The 25802-nt window shown below is 47.6% G+C and overlaps 1 protein-coding gene across 1 annotated transcript; it reads right to left on the reverse strand.

The window, feature by feature from the left end:
* Positions 1 to 362: 362 nt before the first annotated feature.
* LOC132367771 (putative serine protease 47) lies at positions 363 to 19116 on the reverse strand. Its single transcript, XM_059926359.1, has 6 exons — positions 19102 to 19116; positions 12383 to 12650; positions 11198 to 11381; positions 9481 to 9758; positions 6398 to 6558; positions 363 to 680 (listed from the first exon to the last, which is right to left on the reverse strand). Exons 1-6 carry the CDS (start codon positions 19114 to 19116, stop codon positions 363 to 365), a joined length of 1224 nt encoding a protein of 407 aa, XP_059782342.1.
* Positions 19117 to 25802: the final 6686 nt, after the last annotated feature.

The raw sequence follows: 25802 nt of genomic DNA on the forward strand, positions 1-25802 counted from the left end.
AGACACCTTTCTCTCTCCCCAGCTGGACTCCTTCAGTGTCCTCACTCCTGCTTTCCTCCTGGGATAGTCTCCCTGCCCGGTCCTGTTTCCTTGTCCACGGAGTCAGACAACAGACCTCAAGGGAAAGGGTGAGTGCTGAGGATCACGGCGGGCAATAGGGCCCCAAGACAGGAGCAAGATGACTCTTTCATTAGTTTGTATTTGTTTTTTTCATGCTTGGTTTGTGGGGTGGCAGCAGTTGGACAGGAAAGCGAAGAAGGGACCACTGAAAGGTGATGGGGCTGCGGGAGGGGAGAGGCAGAAGGTTCCAGCGAGGAGACTGGGCCCTGAGGCAGAGAGCAAGAGCAGAGGGGCTTGGGGGATCACTGCAGGGCTTTCCATACGGCCCCGAGCATGAACAACAGCAGGGGCCAGCTCTGTGGAGGCACAAAGGCTGTGCCAGGCCCAGGCGAGCCCGCAGCCTGCAGAGTCTGGTATGGAAACAGGGCCTGAGGGAGAGCGGATGTGGGCTCAGGGAGAGGTGTGAGTCTCTGGATCTCGACGATCCAGTCGGTGAAGTAGGTGACGTTGGTGAAGATGCTGGGGTAAATGGGATGACGGCAGTCAAAGCCCCAGCTGGACAGCCCCATCAGAACCCAGGCACTGGCGAAGTCACAGACGAGGGGCCCCCCGGAATCGCCCTAGGAAAGAGATGGGAGTTCATGTGGGTGACTGAGCCAGGTCTGAGAAGACCAGGTAGCAAGGTGGGCTTATGAGTCTCTGCCATCCAGGCTCACTCAGGTGCACCTCTGTGAAAGTCCCAACACCAGCGTCCCACTGCCGAGCAGCCCTGTTAGGCCATGCGGGCAGGCAGAGGAATCGCGCTACAGGACGTTCCTGATTGACCCTCGGGACCATCACTGATCTAAACCTGTCAACATGTGGGCCTCTGTGCCCAGCGAGGTCCTGGTGGTCCGGGACGGGCACTATCCAAGGCCGAGAAGGGGCAGCTGCACCATAGGGCCCAAGAGAGCTGCTCTGTGAGGAAAGCCTGGCCAGCTACAGCTGCGTCAGTCCCCAGCTCTTGCAGTACCCTGAACTGCAGCAGCATGTGCCCACGTGGGTCCTCCTCCTTTTTCATTCATTTAGTTAGGCCTTTAATTTTTCTCTCAACTTCTTGGTTGAACATTTTCAGAAAATGCCCATACCCAGGCGCGGTGGAGGCAGCCTGTTTTGCTCGGGGAGAAGATGGGGGTCCCCAGAAAGCTGCGGGAGTCCTAAAATGCTGTCAGGGCAGGACAATCTGCTTGGAATTCCCCTCACTCATCAGCCAAAGCGAAGGTCCCATCCTTGGGGGTGGGGGGGGGGGAGCGGGGGCCGTAGCCACGCCTGCTGCTCCTCCACTCACCGGTCCAACACGCACATCCAGCATCCAGGGCAGCCTCCGCCTTTGGGCACAGCGGCGAAATGACAAGCCTCCTCTCTTGCGGTGCTTTTGTAAATAAGCCAATTAGCCTGCCATTGTCAGATGTGACATGTGGAAACAAGCCATGGAAGGGACAGGACAGGAAGGGAAGGGCACTTCATAGGGTGGAGGCACAAAGCTTTCCTGTGCTGAGACTCCAGGCAAGAAACAACCTAACTTTCTGATGCAGGAGAAGGGGGAGCAGTAAGTGCAGACGAGGAGAGGAGGGTTGAGCCAGGTGGGGGGGAGGAAGAGCAGTGATGTGTGCGGAGCAAGCGGGATAGATGGGACATGGGGTCACAGGGCCTTATGGTGGGGTGTTAGAATTGACCCCCATGGAGAACTGTCTAGGTTATGTCTAGCACCTGGATCACTCTGGTGCTGTGTGGAGAATGAACCAGTTGCGAGGTAGCTACAGGAGGGAAGGTGAGAGATTACTGATGGGGAGGGGCCAGGGCAGTAAGAAACAGTCAGATTTGGGGCAATATGTTGAAGGAGGCAACAGGACCTTTCAAATCTGAGCCTTTCTCACCAACCAGGGAGGAACTGCAGAGGGGAAGCAGCAGGCTGAGCACGGAGCCCTGGGGTCTCCAGCATTTAGAGGTGGGAGGGGAGGGGACCAGGTGCACAGCAGAGTAGCTGGCTAGTCCTGGTGCCCAGGAAATGGGAGTGACACTTGCTGAAGTGCTGAGTGAGAGGAGGACTCAGGTCCACAGGTGGCTCTGGCAAGAACAGGCTCTTGGGGATGTTGGTCATGTGGCTCTGGTGGCACATTGGCGACACTCCTGGGTGGAGTGGGTTAGATTCAGTGCTGCTGGGAGTCTTTTGGGGAAGGAAGGCAGAGAAACTGGGCAATTGCAGGCGGGAGAGTGCTGTTGCACGTTTACACAGGAGCCAGGAAAGAGGGAGACAGAAGACGTGGAGCAGGAGAGCCTTTGGGCACCCAGAGGTCCAGGACAGACTGGCTGGGATGGGCCATGAGGCTCAGGAGAGATGGAAGATGCTAGGGTGGGGCTGGCAAGATGAATGGGCTCTAGGCTGATTGATTGCTTTGGCGTTCTCAGTGAAATGAGAAGATCTCCAGCTGAGGAGGGGGTGCGGGAAGTGGCGGCTTGAAGGAGAGAGAAGGGTACATGGTGTAGCTGGCCAAAAGTAACCCTCAAAGATGCCCATCCTCATCACTGGACCCTTTGGCTATGTTACCTTACGTGGCAAAAGGGACTCTGCAGCTGTGATGGAGTTGAGCATCTTGAAATAGGAAGACTATCCTGGATTATCTGGGTGGACCCAATGTAATCAGAAAGATTCTCATGAGGAAAGAGGGAGGCAGGAGGTCAGAGTCAGAGGAGGAGATGTGATGACAGAAGCAGAGGTAGGAGCAATGTGCTTTGGGGTCAGAGGAAGGGGCCATGAGCCAAGGAATGCTGGCGGCCTCGAAAAAGCTAGCAAAAGCAAGAAAACATTCTCCCCTAGAGTCTCCAGAAGGAACCAGCCTGGCCAACACCTTGACTTTAGACTTTTGACCTCCAGAAATGTAAGAGAATAAAGTTCTGTTGTTTTAGCCACCCACTTTGAGGTGATTTGTCACCGCAGACCCAAGAAAGTCATACACGGGGTCTTCTTGGAGATTGGGAATGTGCCATCATCACCTCGGCTCTTCCCCTCTGTGCTCCCTAGCTGGGGTGCCCTTGGCCCTCCCCACAGTGTACCCACCCCAAGCTGTTCAAGGCCAGGGGAAGGCCTGGTCCCTGTCCACTCCAGGCCTCAGGGATTCGTGCAGATGAGCCATGTGGTTGTCTATATTATGATGGATTCTGGGCCAGTCCGAGGGAGATGGGAAGGGCTCCAATAGCCTCCTAGCCCCTGGGGAGTTCTCAGAAGGCAGAGGAAGGCCCAACACTAATGTATCCCACGCAAAGTGAGCTGCACTTTGCACTACTGAAGACACGCAGCAAACAGTGTGTGTGTGTATGTGTGTGTGTGTGTGTGTGTGTGTGTGTGTGTGTGTGTGTGTTGGGCAGGGCCAGAGCAATGAATTCTACCTTGGGTGAGAGGACAGGTCTAAGACAGGCCCAGAAGAACAGGTACAATCCAGATAGAGGGAGGCAGACCAGGCCAGGAGATTGAAAGCCAGCAGGTGTTAAGCACCTACTGAATGCCAGGCACAGTACTGAATCTTCTATAAGGACCTTATTAAGTGGAGGCCGTTAGCAACCCCATTTCACGGGTTATCTAAGGTCATAATCACTACATTACAGACTGAAGACTGGACCCAGGTCTGTCCTGCCCCACAGTCTGAGCACTGAGTGCTCCTGGGGTCTGTCTCTCCTCAGACTTGTTTCTGGGTGTCCTGTGCTGGGGGAGGGCACTTCAGTGAGAGAAGAGAGCCCCGGTTGGAGGTTGGGGGCCAGAGCAGGCATGTGACAGAAGATGAATCTAGATGGAACCTCTCAGACAGGCTGTGGTGACTGAAAGGCTAAGGGGGGCAGGAGGGGCCATGTGCTGGGGCTCCTGGGTGTCCAGCTCAATGGTGTCCTCAGTCTGGGGAGAAATGAGAGGGGGTGGGGTCAAGAGGCAGAATGGATGTCCAGCAGGCAAGCAGGCAAAGGGCTCCGGCCCTGAACTCCATGGCCATGACCTCTGCAGTCTGGAAGGGAGGTCTACGGTGACAGCCAGATGGGGACTCGGGGGACTCAGCCCTTTTATTTCACCTGCAGGTGCAGCTGACTCTGTGAGAACAACGGCCCAAGCCAGACAGCCATGGGTTGTGCACTGGGAACCAAGAAAGCTGGGTCTACCTCCTACCAGGAGGGCAGGTGGCCGAGCTTCTTCCCTCTGGCTCAGCAGCTCCACTGGGCTGCCGTGCAAACAGCTGTCCGTGAGGCCTTCTCAAGGACCAGGCGCATCCCATCCCTCCTGTGTGCATTTCCTGGGGTGCCAAAGCATATTACCACAAACTGGGTCACTATAAAAACAACAGAAATTTCTCTTCTCACGGTTCTGGAAACCAGAAGTCTGAAATCAAGTACCTCTCTGTCTATCCCTCAGCCCACTCTAAACTCAAAATGGTTTCATCTCGAGATTCTTAGCTAATCACATCTGCAAAGACCTATTTCCAAATCAGGTCACTTTCTGAGACTCCAGATGGTTACAAATGTAGGGGACACTATCCAACCCACTACACCATCCTTTCGACAATCCCATGAAGGAGGCCTCAGAATCCTACAGTATAAATGAGGACATGGGCTCAGAAAGTGAAAAGACCTTCAGGGCAGAGCAGTGTCTCTAACTCCAGAACCCTAATGCTCTCCCCTCCACTCCACAATGCCATCTATGCAAGAGCTCCGCACATGATGCCAGCTTGGGAGGCTGGGCCCTGAGGCGGATATGGTGGAGGTCAGGTTAGGCTTGGAGTCAGAATACGGGGGACCAGGTTGTGCTGCCTTATTTTAGGGTAGCTACTTTCCCACTCCGGACCTGTTTGCCCACCTCTAAAATTGGGCATTACAGAGAGAGGAAAGAAATGTTTACAATTCAAATATCCAACAGTGGACTCATACCTGTAATATGTAAAAATACACAAAGAGCCCCTAAAGGAAAAGAAGACAACCCAACAGAAAAGTGAGAGGGGGGAACATCTTGAAGGGAACTTTAGAGAAGATATCCAATGACAATAAACATATGAAAGTACATTTACCTTGTCATCAGGGACATGCAAACCACCATAAGCTATCAAAATGAGAAAAGATGGAAAGTGCAAAGTGTTGGCGAGGATATAAACTCTCATCCAGGACTTCCCTGGTGATCCAGTGGTAAAAAATCTGCCTTCCAATGCAGGGGACGCGGGTTCAATCCCTGGTTGAGGAACTAAGATCCCAAATGCCACGGGGCAACTAAGCCAGCGTGCCGCAACTAATGAGCTCGTGTGCCTCAAGAGAACCTGCATGCCACAACTACAGAGCCCATGCACTCCGGAGCCCCACGCACAACAGCTAGAGAGAGAAAACCCACACAGGACAACTAGAGAGAAGCCTGAGAACCACAACCAGAGAGAAACCGGAGGAGACCGCGCACCATAACGAAAGATCCCGCGTGCCTCAGCAAAGATCCCTTGTGGTGCAACTAAGACACGACACAGCCAAAAAAAATAAGGAAAATAAATAAATGTTAAACTCTCATCCACTGCTGGAATGAAGTGCAACCACTTTGGAGATGTTGTTAGGAAATATCTGCCAAAGCTGAATATACACATACCTTTTAATTCAACAATTCTACTCAAGGGTTTCTGTGAAATAGAAGATTAAATATTTGGAAGTGAAATGAAATGAAAAACTTGGAAACCTCTAAAATACCCATCAAGAGTAGAACTGATCATAGAATTCAATTCACACAATAGAGTCCTGTAGAGCAATGAGACTCAACAAACTATAACTACATTTAACAGTTTGGATGAATCTCACAAATATAAAGACACGAAAGACTGACAACTGGAAATAAATTCTATTTTTGGAACATTCAGAATCTAATCTAAGTTGTCAAAAGTGAAGATGGTGGTTTCTGTTGGGTGTTGGTGATAGGAAGGAGGTGTGAGTGGGACCTCTGGGGTATTGGTCATCTGTTGCGTAACTATGTGAAAGTTCATCCAACTTATGAAAACAGCATGAATAGATTCTTTTGTATGTATGTTATACTTAAATAAAAACTTTAAGGTATGCCTCATAAAAAGATGCTGTTTGAGGGTGCTGCCAGTAGATGCCCTTATGTGCAAGGGGCTTAGGAAGGGGCTATCCTGGGGGACACTGCCAAGGAATTGAGCCCAGGAAGACATGTGGAGGGAGGAAATGGGAAGTCCCAGGGGTCTCCACAAAGACAGTAGAGGCAACACAGCCCCTCCCCTAGGGAAACTGAGGCCCTGAGAACAGGCAAGGGAAGAACAGAAATGACCTTACTCACTTGGCAGATGGCCTTTCCTGTCGAGAAGGCCCCAGCACACAGCATGTCCTCATGCACGGAGAAGTTCTTGCCTTTTCTAAGTCCGTAAAATATATTACAAAACTTGTTCTCAGTGAAGCCCACCTTACCCTCCTGGAGATGGAAGGGTTCGGGCAGAGGCGCTGCGAGGATAAGGAGGAAATCAGTGAAGGGTGCTGTGGCTTAGCTACAGGCTACTCTGCCTTACTGTTCACCACTTCAACATGGACTTTTCTCAGCACAGTTGAGCCTTCAGCACTGTTTCAGTCTTCTACCTATGCCTAGTAAGCCCTCCCCCTTTTCTCAAACTTTTCCAAACTCATCCTATTCCCTCCACCTCCCTCATAGCAATAGACCACACCTCTCCTATTCTACAAAGGAAAAAGGCAAATCCCACCAACACATGCCACTCAGTGGTGCTTAGCAACCATTCACCAACATACCTACCCTTTCACAGACCATCCCATCCACTCTCCATCTGTCTATCATTAACGTTTCCATCCATCCACCAATTCCTCTATCCATCTACCTATCTTTCCTCTTTCCTCATGTCCCATTCATCCACTCACGCTTCCATCCATTTGCCCATTTACCCATCTTTTGATCCATCTCCACTCACTCCAACTATCTCTGCCTACCATCCTTTCACCCACCCACCCATCTTTCCTTCCACCCACTCATCCTCCCACCTACCCTTCACCCATCCACCCTCTCATCCAATCACTCATTTATTCCTCTGTCCTTGTGTTCAGTATCTTTTAGACACTAATGATACACAGGAACATTCTTAGTTGGGGGAGACAGGGATACCGAGCAGGGCCCTGAGGGGCTCCTGGGCACAAAGGCTTTCTGTGTCCCCCATTTCTTTGATTACAGGAAATAGACTTCATTCATCCTCCATGACCTTCTCTGAGTTCCAACGGGCAGATTCAAGCAGTTGTTAATCAGGGAAGGGAGGGGATGCGAGACCAGTGAGAAACCGTCAAGAGAAACACAGTGCAGCCTTGGGGCAAGGTCCTGGCTCCCCAACAATGGATATACAAAACAATATCTTTGAGCTGTTTTGCAGATACTGAAACCCCCTCCAGGTGGGAGAAGTTAATGATTAACAATGGTGTGCTGCCCACAAGCATGTAGACCCCAGACCAGTTGGAACCTGAAGGTTGATGATGCTGACTCTTACTTACCTCACCCCCACCTCATCAGCAGAACGTCCAAGAGCTGATCATGCCCTCTTTGAACCATTACTATGAAACTTCTCACTATCCTCTCCAAGTAGAGACACAGTTTTTCGAGGCAGGAGCCCACTGTGTCCCCGTTTGCCTGGCAAAGTAATAAAGCTATCCTTTTCTACTTCACCCAAAACTCTGTCTCCAAGATTCTATTTAGCACTGGTGTACAGGGAAGCTGAGCTTTTCGTATCAACAGGGTAAATGAAGTAAATAAGTAGAATTGTTTTAGATCTAATAAGTGGTGTAAAGGAAATAAAACAGGGACATATGCTATTAGAGGTTGCCTGTTTTAGCTCATATGATCAAGTAAAACTCCTCAGAGGAGCAGCTGAGGTGTACATGTAAAGAAGTGAGTCATGCCAAGGTTAGCAGGGAGAGCGAGTGAGGCCAGGGAGGCAGCCAAGGTAAAGGTCCTGAGGTGGCGATGGCCTTGGCGTTTTCAAGCAGGAAGGAGGCCTGCTGGCTGGGATGGTGTGGGTGAGGGATGTAGTAGGAGATGAGCAGAGAGGAATTGGGGCCAACATTACACAGGGCCTGAGAGCCAAGGCAGGGAGTTACGACTTTTTTCTAGGTATAAATGAGAAGGCACTGAGGGTAATGAGCAGGGAACTGGCATGACTCCTGCTTTAAAGAAAACACTCAGACAGCTATGTGGAGACTAAAGTATAGCACACAGGGTGGGATCTCAGAGACCAGTCTGGAGGTACAGGCAAGCAATTATGGTCTATAGGACCAGGGTGGCAGCAGTGGGGTACTTACAAGGTGCCTGGCCCTGCCCGGGCCACAGGCTGGGATATTAAAACAAGAAAGACAGGGTTTCTGTCCTCAAGGAGGAACAGTCTGTGTGTGTGTGTGTGTGTGTGTGTGTGTGTGTGAGAAATGTGGTGTGTATGTGTTGTGTATGTGGTGTGAGAATGCTGGGAACCTGGTTGTTTGTCCTATGATTAGGGAGTGTTCATGACATACTAGTAGGCAAGGGCCAGGGATGCTGGCACATCCCACGCAATGAAGACAGGGTCTGTTCAAAATGCCTGTAGCACCTCTGTTGAGAAACACGGTACCAAATTATGACCCTACAAATAATTAAAATATATATTCTTTTTCCCCTTAATTTTGCACCATAAGCATTTCCCCCAACCATAAATACTCCTTTCTTTAATAAAGACTCTGGCTCATTAGTCTTTGCCTACATTTCTCCTCTTTCAATCTTAAAAAACATAATTTTTTTCCTGCGTTATGCAGTGCACCTAACAAGCTTCCAAAGTAGATAGCTGAGCTGCGTTGGGAGAAGAGCAAAGTGAGGTTCAGAGAGTGAAACACTCTTAAGTCATAATCATTCTAACTTCATCAGGCAGGCTCAGAGGTCAGAAGTCGTACGTGTGTTTTCCTTCCACTTTTCCCAAGCTCCTCTTACGGCAATGGGAAATCAGGGTGTTTGTTTGTCAGTGGCCTGCAATGGACCAGGCCCCAAGCATGACCTTTGAGTTGAATCAAGTCATCTCAGATCCATGGTTGATTAAAACCTTGGAATCCAGAACCAGAAAGACTTCAAGAACCCAGAATCTTGATTCCAAAAGTCAAAGATTCCCAGACTTCCAGTGTAAACCTTTGCACTTAGGGAACACTGAAGCTTTACAGTCACACACTTGCAGAACTAGAACTAGAATGGTCCACTCCTCTAGAAATGACGCTTAGTGGGCCAGGGTCCAGTGCCTCTTTGCTTGGGGACCCCTCAGGAGGAGCCACACCTCCCTTCTTCCCTCCTTTGTCCTTCTCCCCTTCCTCCTCCCCACCCTCATCTGCCCCCAACCCGACTCTCCTACACCCTCTCACTTTCCTCGTTGAGCATCCCCCAGCCAGTTATCCAGCAGGATGAGTTACTGGGTAGCTGCATGCCAGCGACTGGGAGGCAGGCGGGGATGATGTAGGAGGTGAAATTCACAGGAAAGAGCAGCTGCAACATGGCTATGTCACTCCCGAAGGGATGTAACTTCTCAAAGTCTGGGTGCATGATAATCCGGCTCAGTGACATCTCTCGGGTGTGCTGGGTGTGCTGGTGCAGCTGGGTGCTTCCTAACAGAACCCGGTAGTTCTCCGGGGCGTGAGATTTTCTGGAGGAAGAGGGCACATTGTCACCGTCATCTCTGCGTGTGGGCTAGCTCTTTCCCTGCATCCTCATCTAACTGCCCACAGGCCTCTACCCCACATGATGCTAGACAGCTTTTATCTCCCCATTTCTAGCGTTCAGGAGTCCTTCTTTCTTGGGGCTAATTGCTCTTCTACTTACAACCTCAGACACACGGCTTCTCCATCACACACTAGAATCAGAGGAGCATTGAATCCTTGTGCTGGAAAGATCCTTGGTGGCGTATCAAATGAAGGTCTTTGATTGTACACAGGAGGAGTTCTGGCTCAATCCCAGCTCTAACTTTACCCTTCCCAAGACTCCCTACAGTCCACCTTCTGGCCCCACACTCTTCCTGACCTCTCCTTTCTTTAAACACCTTCCTGCCCAAGGGCTGCTTCTCCACTTAGTTATAAGGACTCACAAAAGATTTGTTAAATAAATGAGCAAATGAGTGCAGGAAACAGAACCTTGCCTTGTTCCCTGAACACAGGTGCTGAAACTTCCCACCTCCCTGACTGTTTGCACGGCTCATCCACCTGTAGACCCACTCATGCTCCCCTTGCCCAAACCCTTCCCCTCCAGCAAGCCCCTCGCTCTGCATAGCCCTTGTCCGGAACCCCCAGCCCATGCATCTGCCCTTCTCACCCATGTTGGGCCTTCTCTTGTGACAGGATGGAGACAGGGTGAGGTGGGGACTTGCCACCCCTGATGTCACAAAGGGGCTTGCATGGATCGTCGTATGGAGCAGGCGCCAATAGGACTCTAAGCTCCGAAAGTTCCAGCTCCCAGACCTGGGCTGTGATGCCCCAACTCCCTGGGGACCCCTCCGCATCTGTTCAGACCCAGGCACTGAGCCAGGCCCAGGACGGCCAGGGGAATTAGACCCCTGAGCAGCAATGTCACTCTCCCAGGGAGCCCCAATTCCCTCCTGTGCAGCCTGGCACCGTGGCTCCCCACAGCGCCCACCGGCGGCCATGACTCCTCCTGGGCACACAGTTGTGCGGGAGGAATAAGAAGAATTGCCCAGCTGCTGGCCAGACACGCGGCCCCAGGTCCCCGCCTAGAATCTGACACCTGGAAATGTGGGGACGTTCAGAGGAAGCTGTGATCTGAGATGGGTCCACACCGCACGGCAGCCAGGACGGACACTGCCACTCTCCTGAGGCACATCTGTGTTGAAGGACAGGCACAGGGGCTGATGGCAGAGCATGAGGCGGGTCTGAGCAGGTGAGCAAGGAGGCCAGTCCAGGTGGAGGGTACACAGGCCAAAGGCAGGAATGACATGCATCTGAAGGCCGCAGACTGCCCCAGAGAAAAGCCCAGAGGAGCTGACGTGGGATGTCCATCACCCCTCTTCTCCTCTTCCCCCATGTCCCCCCCGCCTGCCAGTGCCTGTGCTGGCACCCTGGAAGGAGGACTTACTTCAGAAAGCAGTGGGCAGTGGAAACGACCCAGTGAGAGTTAATGAGGACAGCTCCACAGACGTGCGAGCCCTGGTACTGCAAGCTGGCCTGCCATGGCCACTGGCCAGCCGCCACGTCCTGGCCACCGTAGATCTTCCCCATCACCTTGGGCTTCCCGCACACTGTGCAGACTCCCCTGCCACCTACGATAGAGACACTAGTAGTACCCCAAATGCCACTACCAGGAAGGCCCCGTCCACTTCATAGATGGGAAAACCAAGGCCAAGCGTCCAGTGGCCTAGCCAAAATGACAGCGCTACCTGGACTCTACTTTCACTGGCTGCCCCTGAGAACTGGACAGAGCAAGCCCTGTGGGGATGAGGACCCAGAGGTCTGGTGGGATGGGGCAAGGGGGGACCTAAGGTAGCCACAGCAGCTCACAGCAGCATCTCCAGGGAGAAGGACATCCCCGAGTGAGGCTGCCAAGGGCTGGGCACGTCACAGACCTTATTTCCCTCAACTAGCACACCTCAATGCCTACTCTTGTAGATCAAAGAGCTAAAGGTCTCAGAAGTTGCCCACATTACTTGCTCAAGATCATGGCTTCTAAGGGCCTGTGCCTCCTCCATGTCACCCCGGTGTCTTAGGGAGGGAGATTTGCAGTCTGTGGTGCTGTGTGAGCTGGGGAAAGTCATTCCCCCTCTCTGACTCAGGATTCTACATTTCTAAAAGAAGAGGGAGTGGGCTAATGAAGACAGCCCTGGCTCTAGGACTCACACCTGGGAGGGCAGGGGGTGTGCCCAGGCCCCGTGAGAGCGGGCATCTTGGTCTAGGGCCTGCGCTCCCAGGGCCTCACGGAGGGGAATGAGACCCGCGGCCCTGGACTCAGGGCCACTCGTTCATCAGTCCAGGTGCTTTCCTCCACCCAGCCACCCAGCCTCAGGGTCAGACCCTGCTATGTCCCCACTTCCACAGTCCCACAGAGGTCCCACAGTCCCACAGAGGCACTTCCCACCCAGAGGCTCCACAGTGGGGAGTCGGTGACCCACCTGTGTTGAGGGGGTCTCTGGGCTGCCCGGTTGCTGGCCAGGGCAGAGAAAAGATGAAATTCAGTGACTCAGGGCACCCAGGCCCTGGTCACAGCCGGCCCCCTCAGGCCCTGCAGTTTAGGCCGTTTCCGCCCTCAACAGAGGCCCCAACGCACCTGTGGCTCCCGGGGCCAACCGCTGCGCTTCCGGAGTCGGAGCGCTGCCCTCCACCGCTCCGCCCGCGCCTGGAGCCCAGCCGGGGGCGGCCGTGGCCGTGGCCGTGGCCGGGGACCCTCGCAGCTCCAGGGTGGCCACGGGCAGCAGCAGCAGCAGCCAGAGAAGGGCCACAGGCTGGCCTCGGCCTTGGGCGATCCACGCCTCCGTGCCCATTGCCAGGGTTGCTGACTCCCGCCTGACCCCAGCCTGGCCCTGCCTGACCTTGCCCTGACCCCGCCTCAGCCCAGCCCTCAGCCCACCCTGACCTTCTTCATAACCTTTTAAACAACTCTACTAAGATATAATTTATATACCATGAAGTTCACTTATTATTATACAAGGGACAATTCAATAACTTTCTGTACATTTTTAAAAATTTATTTATTTATTTATATTTAAATAAACTTTTTGTTTTAGATTTATGAAAAAGTTGCAAAGACAGTACAAGGAGTTCCAAGATCCCCCTCACCCACTTTCCCCTAATATTAAGATCTTATATTACTATGGCACATTTGTCACAACTAGTGAGCCAATATTGAGACATTAATATTAACTGAGGTCCATTCTTTCTTTTTTTAAATTTTTTTAAGCTTAAGGTGTATAGCATAATGATTTGACTTCCATGCATCATGAAATGATCATCAGAATAAATTTAGTGAACATCCATCATCCCACATAGATACAAAATTAAAGAAATGGAAAAAAAAATTTTTCCTTGTGATGAGAACTCTTAGGATTTACTCTATCAACTGTCATGTATAACATACGGCAGTGTTAATTATATTTATCATGTTGTCCATTACATCCCTAGTACTTATTTATCGCATAACTGGGAGTTTGTACCTTTGACTGCAGCTAACCAGTTCTCCCTCCCCCAATCTCCGGCCTCTGGTAACCACAAATCCGATCTCCTTTCCTATGAATTTGTTTGTTTTTGAAGTATAATTGATGTACAATGAAATGCTATGTTAGTTCCTGTTACACAACATAGTGATTGGTTATTTCTGTACATTTCAAAATGATAAGTATAGTTATGATATGTCACCATACAAATATATCACATAATTATTGACTATATTCCCCACAGTGTACATTTCATACTCATTTATTTTGCAACTGAAATTTTGTACCTCTTCATCTCCCTCACCTGTTGCTTTCTTTCCCCCAACACTCTCCCGTCTGGCAAGCACCTGTTTGTTCTCTGTATCTATAACTCTGTCTCTGTTTTGTTAGGTTTCTTCATTTGTTTTATTTTTTAGATTGCATATATAAGTGTAATCATACAGTACTTGCCTTTGTCTGACGTACTTCACTTAACATAATACCCTCATGGTCCATCCATGTTGTTGCAAACGGCAAGATCCCGTTCTTTATCAGATATGTGATTTGCAAGATTTTCTCCAAGTCTGTAGCTTGTTTATTCATTCTTTCAACAGTGGTGCTCAAAGAGCAAAAGTTTTTAATTTTGATGAAGTCTAATTTACTAATCTTTTCTTGTATGGATCATGTTTTTGATGTTATATCTAACAGATCATGAAGAGTTTCTTCTATGTTTTCTTTGAGAAATGTTAGGGGTTGTTTCTTACATGGGGATCTGTGATCAAGTTTTAGTTCATTTTTGTCTAGTGTGATGTAAGTTTCTGTTTCTTTGCTTTGGGTTTTTCCTGTGGATATCCATTTATCCCTGCACCTTTCCTTGGTTAAAAAAAGAAAGGTTAGTCTTTCTTGTATTGAATTGTCTTGGGACCTCTGTTGAAAATCAATTCATAATAAAAATTGTTTTATTTCTGGACTCTTAATTCTGTGCCATTGAACTGTATTCCTTTCCTTGTGCCTGAAACCCACTGTCTAGATTAATACGTATTATAGTAAAATTTGACGTCAGGTGGTGAAAGTTCTCCAGCTTTATTCTTTTGCCAAACTGTTTAGGCTATTCTGCATCTTTTGCCTTTCCATATGAATTTTAGGATCAGCTGTCAAATTCTACACAAAAAGAGCCTGCTAGAATATTCACAGGGACTGCATTGAATTTATAGATCAATTTGAGGAGAATTGCTTTCTTTTTTTTACTCAAAAATTTATTTATTTATTTATTTATTTATTTATTTATTTATTTATCTATCTATTTTTGGTTGCTTTGTGTCTTCGTTGCTGCGTGTGGGCTTTCTCTAGTTGTGGTGAGTGGGGGCTACTCTTGGTTGCAACGTGCAGGCTTCTCATTGTGGTGGCTTTTCTTGTTGTGGAGCATGGGCTCTAGGCACGTGGGCTTTAGTAGTTGTGGCACACGGCTCAGTAGCTGTGGCTCACCGTCTTTAGAGCGCTGGCTTGTAGTTGTGCCTCATGGGCTTAGTTGCTCCGGGACATGTGGGATCTTCCTGGACCAGAGCTCGAACCTGTGTCCCCTGCATTGGCAGGAGGATTCTTAACCACTGCACCACCAGGGAAGTCCGAGAATTGCTTTCTTGATAATATGAAGTCTCCTGATCTATGAACAAGAAATGTTTCTGTTTATATAAATCTTTAATTTCTCTCAGCAATGTTTTGTAGTTTTCAGTGTACAGATCTTGCAGCTCTTTATTAAATTTATTTCTAAGTATTTTATTCTTTTCCATGCTACTGTGAATGAAATCATTTTGTTAATTTCCTTTTCATCTTTTTGTACTCAGTATATAGAAATGAAATTTATTTTTATAAGAAATGTTTCCTGTGACCTTCTTAAACTTGTTTATTCATTCTAGTCTGTTTTGTTTTGTTGTATTTTGTTTTGGTGGGATCATTGGTGTTTTCTAACACATAGGATCATGTCCTGTGTAATAAAAGTTCGAATTCTGCCATTTAAAGTTGGGTGCCTTTAATTTCTTCTTTCTCTCCTACCTTCTTTTTTTTCTTTTTCCCTTCTTTCCTTCCCACCTTTCTTTCCTCCACTTCTTAGAGACTATATTTTAAGGACCTTGCTTTTCAAATATGGTCTATCAATCTTTGTCTTTAACTTTGTTTCATCTATTCACATTCAATGTGATTATTGATATGGTTGGAATTACATTTTCCACTTTGGTATTTGTTTTCTGTATGTCTCTTATCTTTCCCCCCACTTTTGAGACAGGCTGGGACCTGGGACCCTTTGCTGCAGTGCTACAGCAGATTTCTATAAACTGGTGTATGCATGGGTGAGAGTCCCACCTGTGGGTTAGGTTCCTACAGATGAAATACAACTGTCTGGTTTCCAGGCTCGATCACCCCGGTGGGCAGTGGACAGGGTGCACCCTCCTTCAGTGGCCCTTTCTGAAAGCTTGCAGGTTGGTGCCTGAAGAGACAACTGCAGGGTCAGGTTGAAATGGCAATCTCTCTCTCTTTCTCTTTCTCTTTTATAGTCTTTTCTGTCCCTCCTCCCTTTACCTCTCCCTTGGTCCTTATACCTGCACTCCCATCCCCTTTATCCTGAAAACTTCTTGTTTGTGTCTAAGTTTTTGTCATTGGTATCTTTGTTTTATGAGTTTTGTCTGTCCAACTGCTCCTACAAGTCTCTGCTAACATTGTGGGCATGGTGAAGCTCTTAAACCCTGAAATACAAACGGATCCCACATTGTCTGAGACTCGACTCCAGCCTTGGGTTACATAGTGGGATTTTAAAGAACAGAAAAAGAAGAGAGGGGCTTGCACCTCTCTCCTCTGCTTTTGCAATGTAACTATTCTGCCTGGACTCTCAGGGACTCCCTGATCCATCTGTAGTCCCCCAGACTGAGGGAAAAAAAGAGACCTTTTTAAATTCAAGCAGGAAAACTAAGAGATCTCTGATTTTGTAAAAATTAACTTCTGTGGCTTAAGCTTGTGGGTTTAATTAATACAGACCTGTCTGTATTATCAACATTAAGTATAATACTTCTATCCTACCTAGGGTTACTGGAAGTCAATAAGTGCGTATTGTTTCTGTGATAAAATCTGTTAGCAAGGAAAATAACCTGATATGATTAAACTTTTAAGTAAATATAACTGGATAAGAGCTTTTTAGTAAACTCAATGGGAATAATCATGTTTTCAAAATGTCCATCTACAACAGTCCCTCCAAATTTTGGTAACTTGAAACTAAATTAAGTTAAATGATGGGAATCCATTGAGTATCCAGGCCGTTTCAAATAAGATGAAATATTGGAACATCAATTGCTAAACAGGTCTAAATTTACCTACTTTTGTTTTCTTGTGAGAGGGAAAGTAAGGATGTTTGGGTTTATTAGACACATATCTTACATCACATTAAGGAAAGAAATTGTGCTTTGGGAAGATACATGGGATCTTCCCAAGAGTTTATGGGATATTCCAATCAGGGAATGCTAATGTAAAAGACATTTCATTGTGACATAAGGAAGGTAGGATGTGTGCTTTCAGAAAAGAAGGTATGTGGAATGGAAATGTATTTCGTTAAATGGAAAAATGTGATTTTGTCCTACAGCTGGTTATTTCTGAATGGAAAAAAGAAGGGACAAAATATGGCTACACAAAGTTACAGAAGATTTGCAGAAAAGGAACACTGAGAAGAGAATGTTTTATGTGGTTGGAATTTTCTAAGGTTGGATTAAATTTAATTAGGTAACCGGATTTTATCAAGAGTAGGCTGATATAAGACTGGATTTGGTTTCTTTCTCTCATAAGAGAACAAAGATTTCCTCGAATTCTCCTTTTGATAACAGATTGTGTGAGTTTCTGTGCCTTTAAGTGATCTGCATTTACTTTTGGAATCCTTTTTTTTTTTTTTTTCACCTTAGCTCAAGGAATAATTGTTTCACAGCAGCCTATGATTCTATTTGACTGGATGGTTTAAAACTTTTGGAAATTTTTGACAGATTTCCCAAATATCAAATTCTAATTGAAATTCTTTTGACTTCCAGTTAACTTTGGGATGCTTCATGGGGCCCCTGGAGCCTCCCAAAGAGAGATCCTAAACTAATTGGGTTCATTTGGTGTGTTAAATTACATGGGGGGGCTTCCCTGGTGGAGCAGTGGTTGAGGGTCTGCCTGCCAGTGCAGGGGACACGGGTTCACGCCCTGGTTTGGGAGGATCCCACATGCCGTGGAGCGACTGGGCTCGTGAGCCACAACTACTGAGCCTGTGCGTCTGGAGCCTGTGCTCTGCAGCAGGAGAGGCTGCGGTAGTGAGAGGCCCGCGCGCCGCGATGAAGAGTGGCCCCCACTTGCCGCAACTGGAGAAAGCCCTCACGCAGAAACGGGGACCCAACACAGCCATAAATAAATAAATAAATAAATAAATAAATAAAATAGATAGATAAAATATTAAAAAAAAAAATTACATGGGAAACATTGTCTAAACTCATTGTTGCCTGTGTCAGATGGAATCATCAGGCTCTCCCCAGTTTTATCATAGCTGTCAAACAGAGAGGGGAAAGGGTTTTAGGTTTTTCTGCTGTCTAGTCTCTCACCTTATTCTATGTCCAAAAAAATCCCCTGTGGGAATACTCCCAACGTAGGCCCTTAGGTCCTGACCCCAATGGCATTTTCCATTGCACCCAACTCCAATTCCTCCAGGAGTTCCTTTTTTGCACCTCTAGGACCCCTTTCACTCAAGGCCTTGGCAGCCCATACCTTGTTACAGATCACCTATTGGGTGGCCACTTCCAAGCAGCCCACATCCTAGGTTTTATAGATGCTCAAACTCGAGGAGTACCCCCAGCATAGGGAAACGTTATAGGACAAAAGCCTCCTGGTAAATGTCTCTGGGACACTGGACTTCATTTCTAGGAGCACTTTTTCTCGGTTGCATGTTATTCAACATGGGATGATCCTCTTCTAAGACAGAAGAAACACCTCTGGAGAGTATCCTTAAAAATTGGAAACTTTCAAAATAGACGGGCTGAAAAGGGAAACGTTTAAACTCTATTGTAACATTGCCTGGCCCTTGTATAAGCCGGGGAATGGAGAAAAATGGTCTGAAAATGGGTCTCTATAATACCGTGTTGCAATTGGATCTCTACTGTTGCAGGACAGGAAAATGGACTGAGGCTCCGTATGTTCAAGCCTTCATGGTCCTGGGAATTCCCTGGCGGTCCAGTGGTTAGAATTCTGAGCTGTCACTGCTGAGGGCATGTGTTCGATCCCTGGTCGGGGAACTAAAATCCCACAAACCACATGGGGCTGCCCCCACCCCCCAAAATAAACCTTCATGGTCCTTTACCAAAACCCCGCTCTATGGGTCTCCTGTAATCAAAAGCCTGGGGAATCAGAAACACTCCCGACATTTTAAATGATCCCCTTCTAGCTTTCTCCGACTCTCAGGGGGGAAACCAAGCTTCACCTGCTTCCCCGGAGCCACCTACTCCTCCGGAGCCACCTACTTCTCCGGGTCCCTCTGACCAATCCCAATCTCTGCCTCCTTATGTCCCTTTATATCCTCCGTCGCCCCAGGAGGGAGAGACTAGTCCCTCCAGGGTAACTCGTAGTGGAACTTCCTGTCGCCCAGGATCAGGTTCAAAGTTAGCCCCCACCTCTGCCCCACAAGGCCTTTACCCCTTCAGGAATCAGCTGATGGAAACTGAAGCACTACTGGAGTGCATGTCCCCTTCTCAATGAGAGACTTAGGAATTTGTAAGGAGAATTTTGACAGGTTCTCAGAGAAACCTGACAAGTTTAGGGACGAATTTATCAGGCTGGGGTTGACATTCTCTCTCACCTGGCAGGACATCATGGTTATTCTGGCCTACTGTTGCACCCCAGATGAAAGGGAGCATATACTGAGAAAGGCCAGGTAACACTCAGATGGCCTATTGGCCACCAATCCACACCGCCAAATTTCTAAGGTGGGTGGGGATCCAGTCCCAGAACATGACCCACACTGGGACTATGAAGATCATGTAGGCCAGGCTAGGATGAGACATTACATTACTTGTCTATCAGAAGGACTGAAAAGGTGTATGGTGAAGCCTGTAAATTATGATAAGGTCCAAGAAGTTGCAAAGGAAAAAGATGAAAACCCAACAGTCTTCCTGAGCCGAGTGACAGAGGCATTCAAGAAGTACACCAGTACAGACCCTGAGTCCGCAGAAGGGAGGACACTATTGGCCATGAATTTTATCACCCAGGCTACTCCTGATTATCAGGAGAAAATTACAAAAGCTTGAGTCTGGGCCCCAAACCCCACTGTCAACCTTGGTAGAGGAGGCTTTCAAGGTCTATAACAACCGCGACTTAATGGAGGAGTCCAATAAGGATAAGAGGCTAAAAAAGAAAACACAACTTTTGGCTGCTCTGATCCACCCACCATCTCGAAGGGACGCTGGAGGGCCAAGAAGCCTGGACAGACTGCCAAGAAGCTGCCTGGGCTCGAACAAGTATGCCTTTTGTTGGAAGGCGGGGCACTGGAAGGGGGAATGTCCTGAGCGCTTTCCTGTGAGACACCCAAGGGGCAACCTTGACTGGCCCCAGGTCCTTACAATTCTCTCCAATGAGAGATTCCTGCACACCAACTGATGGGGCCTGAGTGCCTTCCCAGCTCCAGATCCCACTCGATCCATCCTCATCACTCCAGCAGAGCCTCGGGTCAACCTCGATGTGGCAGGTAGGAGAACTGAATTTCTTGTAGACACTGGAGCCACCTGCTCTGTTCTGACTTGGCCAGCTGCCCCCCTCTCCAACAGAGACTGTACTGTGACAGCAGTTGATAGACAGCCAAAGGTAAGGTGATTTACATCTCCCCTTGCCCACAGAGTCAGGCCCATTATTATTATTCACTCCTTTTTGTATATGCCAGAATGCCCTGTCCTCCTCCTCAGAAGAGATTTGCTAAATAAGTTAAGAGCTAGTATATTCTTAGGAGGTAGAGAATTCAAGCAGAGAATGCATCTGTTAGTAGCCCCAGATGACCCACCTGCTGGTCATCAAAATATTCCCCAAGACATTCCCCAAGAAATTAGGGAACAAGTAGATCCTGCAGTTTGGGATACCTCAGTGCCAGGAAGGGCAAAACCTGTTCCCCCAATAAACATAAAGTTAAAGCCTGGGGAAAAATACCCCTGGAAAAGATCTTTTAAAGCCTGAGGCCCTGAGGGGAATCCAACTGCTGCTCAGCAAGTTCCTAAAACACAGACTCATTAGGCCCTGCCAATCCCCTTGCAACACCCCGATCCTCCCCATTCAGAAGCCTAATGGGGAGTTTTGGTTTGTGCAAGACTTACAAGCAGTGAATGAGGCACTCATCCCTATTCACCCATTGGTGCCAAACACATACACCTTCCTCACCCAAGTGCCAGGGAGCACCCAGTATTTCTCTGTTTTGGACCTCAAAGATGCACTTTTCTGTATTCCTCTACATCCTGAGTCTCAATACCTTTTTGCCTTTGAATGGAGGGACCCTGACACCCTGGAGGCCACCCAGTATACGTGAACAGTGCTTCCTCAGCGATTTGGGACAGCCCCCATCTTTTGGAAACACGTTAGCAAGGGAACTGAGGGAACTGAGCCTTGAGAAGGGAACTCTGCTGCAATATGTTGATGATTTATTGATAAGTAGTGAGACCGAACAAGATTCAGATCAAAATACCATTAGGGTCCTAAATTTTCTGGCAGAAAGGCGATATAAAGTCTCTCCAACAAAGGCTCAGATCTCACAGCAGTGGGTTCAATATTTAGGATTTGTTTTGACCCCAGGGGCACAAGCCCTGGCCATAGGTGAAAAAACAGCAATTAGTGCATTACCATCTCCAACCGCAAAGAGGCAACTTCGAGGCTTTCTCAGGATGGCTGTGTTCTGTTGTGTCTGGATTCCAAATTATGGCCTTATAGCAAAACCCCTCTATGAGGCTCTAAAGGGAGAAGAAAGAGAACCCCTTCAATGGAATAAGGACCACTAGTGGGCCTTTGAGGCTCTAAGGACTGAATTAAGTAGAGCACCAGCACTGGAGCTTCCAAATTTGGACCAACCCTTTACCCTATACATTCACGAGAAGTCAGGGATAGCACTAGGAGTCCTGACCCAAAAGCTGGGACCAGATCAGAGAACAGGGGGCTTACTTTTCAAAACAACTGGACTCAGTGGCCCTGGGATGGCCAAGCTGCCTGCGGGCAGTAGCAGCCACAGCCCTGTTAGTTAATGGGTCTTCCAAGCTCACCCTGGGACAACATTTAGATGTGTTAACCTCTCATCAGGTACAATCTGTGCTGGAAGTCAAAGGACATTGATTGACTGGAGGAAGGTTAACAAAATAACAGGCCCTCCTAATGGACACCCCCAACATTACCTTAAAGGTGTGTCAAACCCCAAACCCATAAACTCTGCTTCCAGTGGTCAAGAGTGGAGACTTATTGCATCAGTGTATAGAGAGCATAGAACAAACTTACTCCAGTAGGTCTGATCTTCTAGATGAGCCTCTAGACAGCCCTGAGGTCGAATGGTTTACTGATGGGAGCAGTTTTGTAGAAATGGTAAACTGAAAGGTGGTGTATGCCATAGTTAGCCTAGATAAAGTCATAGAAGCCAAGGCCCTGCCACCCCAGACATCAGCCCAAAAGGCTGAACTAATTGCCTTAACGAGAGTTTGCAATTAGGGAAGGATAAGAAATTAAATATTTTTACTGACTTTAAGTATGGGTTCCATGTGTTCCATGCTTATGCTGCCATTTGGAAAGAAAGAGGAATGGTAATCGCTAGAAGTTCCCCCCTAAAACATAAAGATTTGATTTTGACTCTTTTAGAAACAGTGCAGCTCCCGACCTAGGTAGCAGTAGTCCACTGTAGGGGCCATCACAGGGAGGGGCCTTTTGTTAGCCAAGGGAACAGCAAAGCTGATCAAATTGCAAAACAGACAGCTCGATTGCAGGAACCTGAACAAGTTATGGCCCTAGTGATTGGCCCCCTGAACTCCCTAGCTCCCCCACTATTCCCCACAGGAACAAGAAAATTCTGAGAAATGGAGCTATGAGCAAGGAAGCACAGGCTGGTATAGAAAGGAGGATAGGGTGCTAATCCCTGAGGCCCAACAATGGAAACTCACTAAGAGCTTACATGATGCCACCCACTATGGGAGGGGTGCACTATGGGACTTGATGCAAAAGGCTTTTTCAGGGAAGGAGCTTAAAAGAACAATAAAACAAGTAATGCTTGCCTGGAATTTATGTGCCCCTAATAACCCACAGACCTATCTACTCCCCACTTCGTTACTCAGGCCAATTCAATGCCGGGGGACATGCCTGAGGGAAGACTGGCAGTTAGATTTCACGCAAATGCCCTCACGATCAGGATATAAATATCTTCTGGTGTCTGTTGATACTTTCACAGGATGGGTTGAAGCCTTCCCCACCCGATCTGAAAAGGACATGGAATTGTGTAAGTCCCTTTTAGAAGAAATAATTCCTCAGTTTGGATTTCCAAAGTCCCTCCAGAGTGATAACGGGCCCTCTTTTATAGCCAAAATCACACAGGGGCTCACAACGGCCCTAGGGATAGACTACAAGCCACTTCTCGGCACCCTCAGTCTTCAGGGAAGGTAGAGAAAATGAACAATACTTTAAAGAAAACTTTAGTGGCATTTCCCTGGTGGTCCAGTGGTTGAGACTCCTTGCTCCCAATGCAGCAGGCCTGGGTTCAATCCCTGGTTGGGGAACTAGATCCCGCATGCCACATCTAAGAGATTCCCGCATGCCGCAAAACTAAAGATCCTGCATGCCACAGCAAAGATCCCATAGGCAGCAACTAAGACCCAGCACAGCCAAATAAATAAAGAAACAAATAAGTAAATAAATAAATATTTTTTAAAAAATAAAGAAAACCTTAGCAAAGGTCTGCCAAGAAACTCATGAACCCTGGACAAACTTGCTTCCTATTGTACTCTTCAGGGTCTGTGTAGCCCCCAGGAGTGGTCTGAGGCTTAGCCCATTTGAAATGACCTACGGGAGGCCTTTTCTTACTACTGATGTTCTATCAGACGAGGAAGTGAACCTGACCCTGAGATATATTATTAATCTAGAACAAGTTCAGAGGGCAATCCAGGATTATACTCACAAGGCACTGTCAGCTCCCACTAAAGATACAGAGGAAGGAGCAGTTCCTTCACAAATAAACCCTGGGGACTAAGTTCTTCTTAAAACATGGAAAGGGGGGTGCCCCAAAGACCAACAATTGCCAAGATGAAAGGATCCTTATAAAGTAATTTTAGCCACCCCTACTGCTGTCAGACTTCAAGGGATATATATCTAGTTGCGTATATTTGTCCAGACTAAAGTTTTACCTCCAGAAACCCCACAGGTCACAACCGAAGAACAATACACCTCTGAGTCAGTGGAAAATCTGAGATACCTATTCAAAAGATAGGCACCATCAACAGGTAAGTAAAATGATGTAGTGGGTTGGACTCCTATTTGAAGCCTTAACAAGACTTGGAACCTCTGTTTTTTCCTTGGCTGATGCAGTTCTTGACAATTGTCTGGCTTTTGTCTTGCAGAACAAGATGGAGCTTGTGTGATAACTAATACTTCCTGCTGCACTTGGTTAACTAATACTTCCTGCTACACATGGATCAATGTGACAGGACAGGTAACAGTTAATATTAAGGAAATATACACCCAGGCAGAGTGGCTTCACAATTTCAACAGGGGCGATATTGCCTCCACTGTCTGGTCAACAGTTAAAAAAGAAGAAGAAGAAAGAAAGAAGCCCTCCCAAAGTCAACCTGGTTCCTTCCCTTTCCAGACCCTTTAGTGGCTATTGTTGTTCTTTCTAGCCCTTGTCTGTTTAACTTTTTGGTTAAGTTTGTGTCTTCTAGGCTCTAACAGTTTGAAGGAAGACTCATGAGGGCTCAAGGAATTCAGCCCATTCCAGTGGAGAGTGGCCCAGCTCCCTACAGGTCCTTGGAACAGTCAGCAAGGGATTTCTATACCTCTAGGGTAGGCTAGGGTCTGCAGACCCTGTCCAGCAGGAAGAAGTTTCAAAAGAAGAGACCTTTGGCCCCTCACCCCTTAAGAATAAGGGTGTAGAGTCTCTCAGAGGGAAATGAGACAGGCTGGGACCTGGGACCCTTTGCAGCAGTGCTGCAGTGTTTGCATCTGGACAAACATTTCCTCAAGCCAAAAAATACAAAGAAACGATAAGGGACTAAAAATAACTGCGTGCATGCTCAGTTGGGACAAATTATGGACAAAAAATACAAAAAGACCAAAAAAGCCCAAATGCCACTTCTGAAGAGCCAGGAGAAAAAACAGGGGGTTGGGAGCAAAAACAGGGTACTGTGCATGCCCCCTGCACACAACATCACAAAGGGGTGGGCAAACCACCTAAGCCACCCCTCTGGCCCAACCCCTGGACACACCCTTACCCTCACCCCCATATAAGGAACCAGCTCGCCCCCCCCTCAGGGAGCAGGTTAACAAGGGAAACTGTTGTTTGTTCTGGCTCCCCCCTTGCTGCAGCAGGGGCTCCAATAAAGCCTTGCTTGAATTTCTTGTCTGGCCTCTTATCATTTTCTATTGATTAAGGAGGGCAAGAACCCTGGTCGGTAACACTTTCACTTCTCTACTTCTTTCTTTTCCACTATATACATTTTTTTATTGTGCCCTACTAATTCCTTTGTTGATTTTGTAGCTGTATTTTCAGTTACTTACATAGTGGTTGCTGTATTAGTTGGGGTTCTCCAGAGAAACCGAACCAATAGGAATCAGGAGAGAGGGAGAGAAGAGGGAGAGAGAGAGATTGATTTTTATTATGAGGGGTTGACTCACATGATTATGGAGACGGAGAAGTCCCATGATCTGCCATCTGCAAGCTGGAGACCCAGGAAAACCGGTGGTATAATTTCAGCCTGAGTCTGAAGGTCTAAGAACCAGGGGAGGCAATGGTGTAAATCCCAGTCTAGGGGCAGAAGAAGACCAATGTCCCAACTCAACCAGGCAAATAAGAAAGAAAAAAAGGCAAATTCTTCCTTCTTCTGCCTTTTGTTCCATTCAGGCCCTCAACAGGTTGGATGATGCTCACCCACCCTGGGGAGGGCAGTCTACTGAGTCCACCGATTCAAATGCTGATTTCATCCAGAAACACCCTCACAGACACACCCAGAAATAATGTTTAATCTGGGCACCCTGTAGTGCAGTAAAATTGACACAAAGATTAACCATCATAGTTGCTATAATCATTACACTGTGCATCTTAATTTACCCGAATCTACTTTAGATTATTAAGTTTGGTAATAGAGAAACTCATCCAATATAGTTCCATTAACTTTCCCTCCTTTGTGCTGTTATTGTCATTTTTATTACATCTCTATGATATATCATCAATACAATATTTTAATTTAAACTTTATACATTCTTTAACCTTTTTAATTCAGTTAGTAAAGGATAGGGAAATATATTTATGCAGTCTTATACAGTTACCCTTATATTTACCAT

The sequence above is a fragment of the Balaenoptera ricei genome, chromosome 6, assembly GCF_028023285.1.
Source record: "Balaenoptera ricei isolate mBalRic1 chromosome 6, mBalRic1.hap2, whole genome shotgun sequence".
Classification (NCBI taxonomy): domain Eukaryota; kingdom Metazoa; phylum Chordata; class Mammalia; order Artiodactyla; family Balaenopteridae; genus Balaenoptera; species Balaenoptera ricei.

Excerpts from the sequence above, each read along its gene's own strand:
- LOC132367771 (XM_059926359.1), bottom strand. Across the intron at positions 11,382-12,382 it reads GTTGGCCCCGGGAGCCACAG|GTGGCAGGGGAGTCTGCACA; the intron begins GTGCGTTGGGGC and ends TCTCTATCGTAG. Across the intron at positions 9,759-11,197 it reads ACTGCCCACTGCTTTCTGAA|AAAATCTCACGCCCCGGAGA; the intron begins GTAAGTCCTCCT and ends CTCTTCCTCCAG.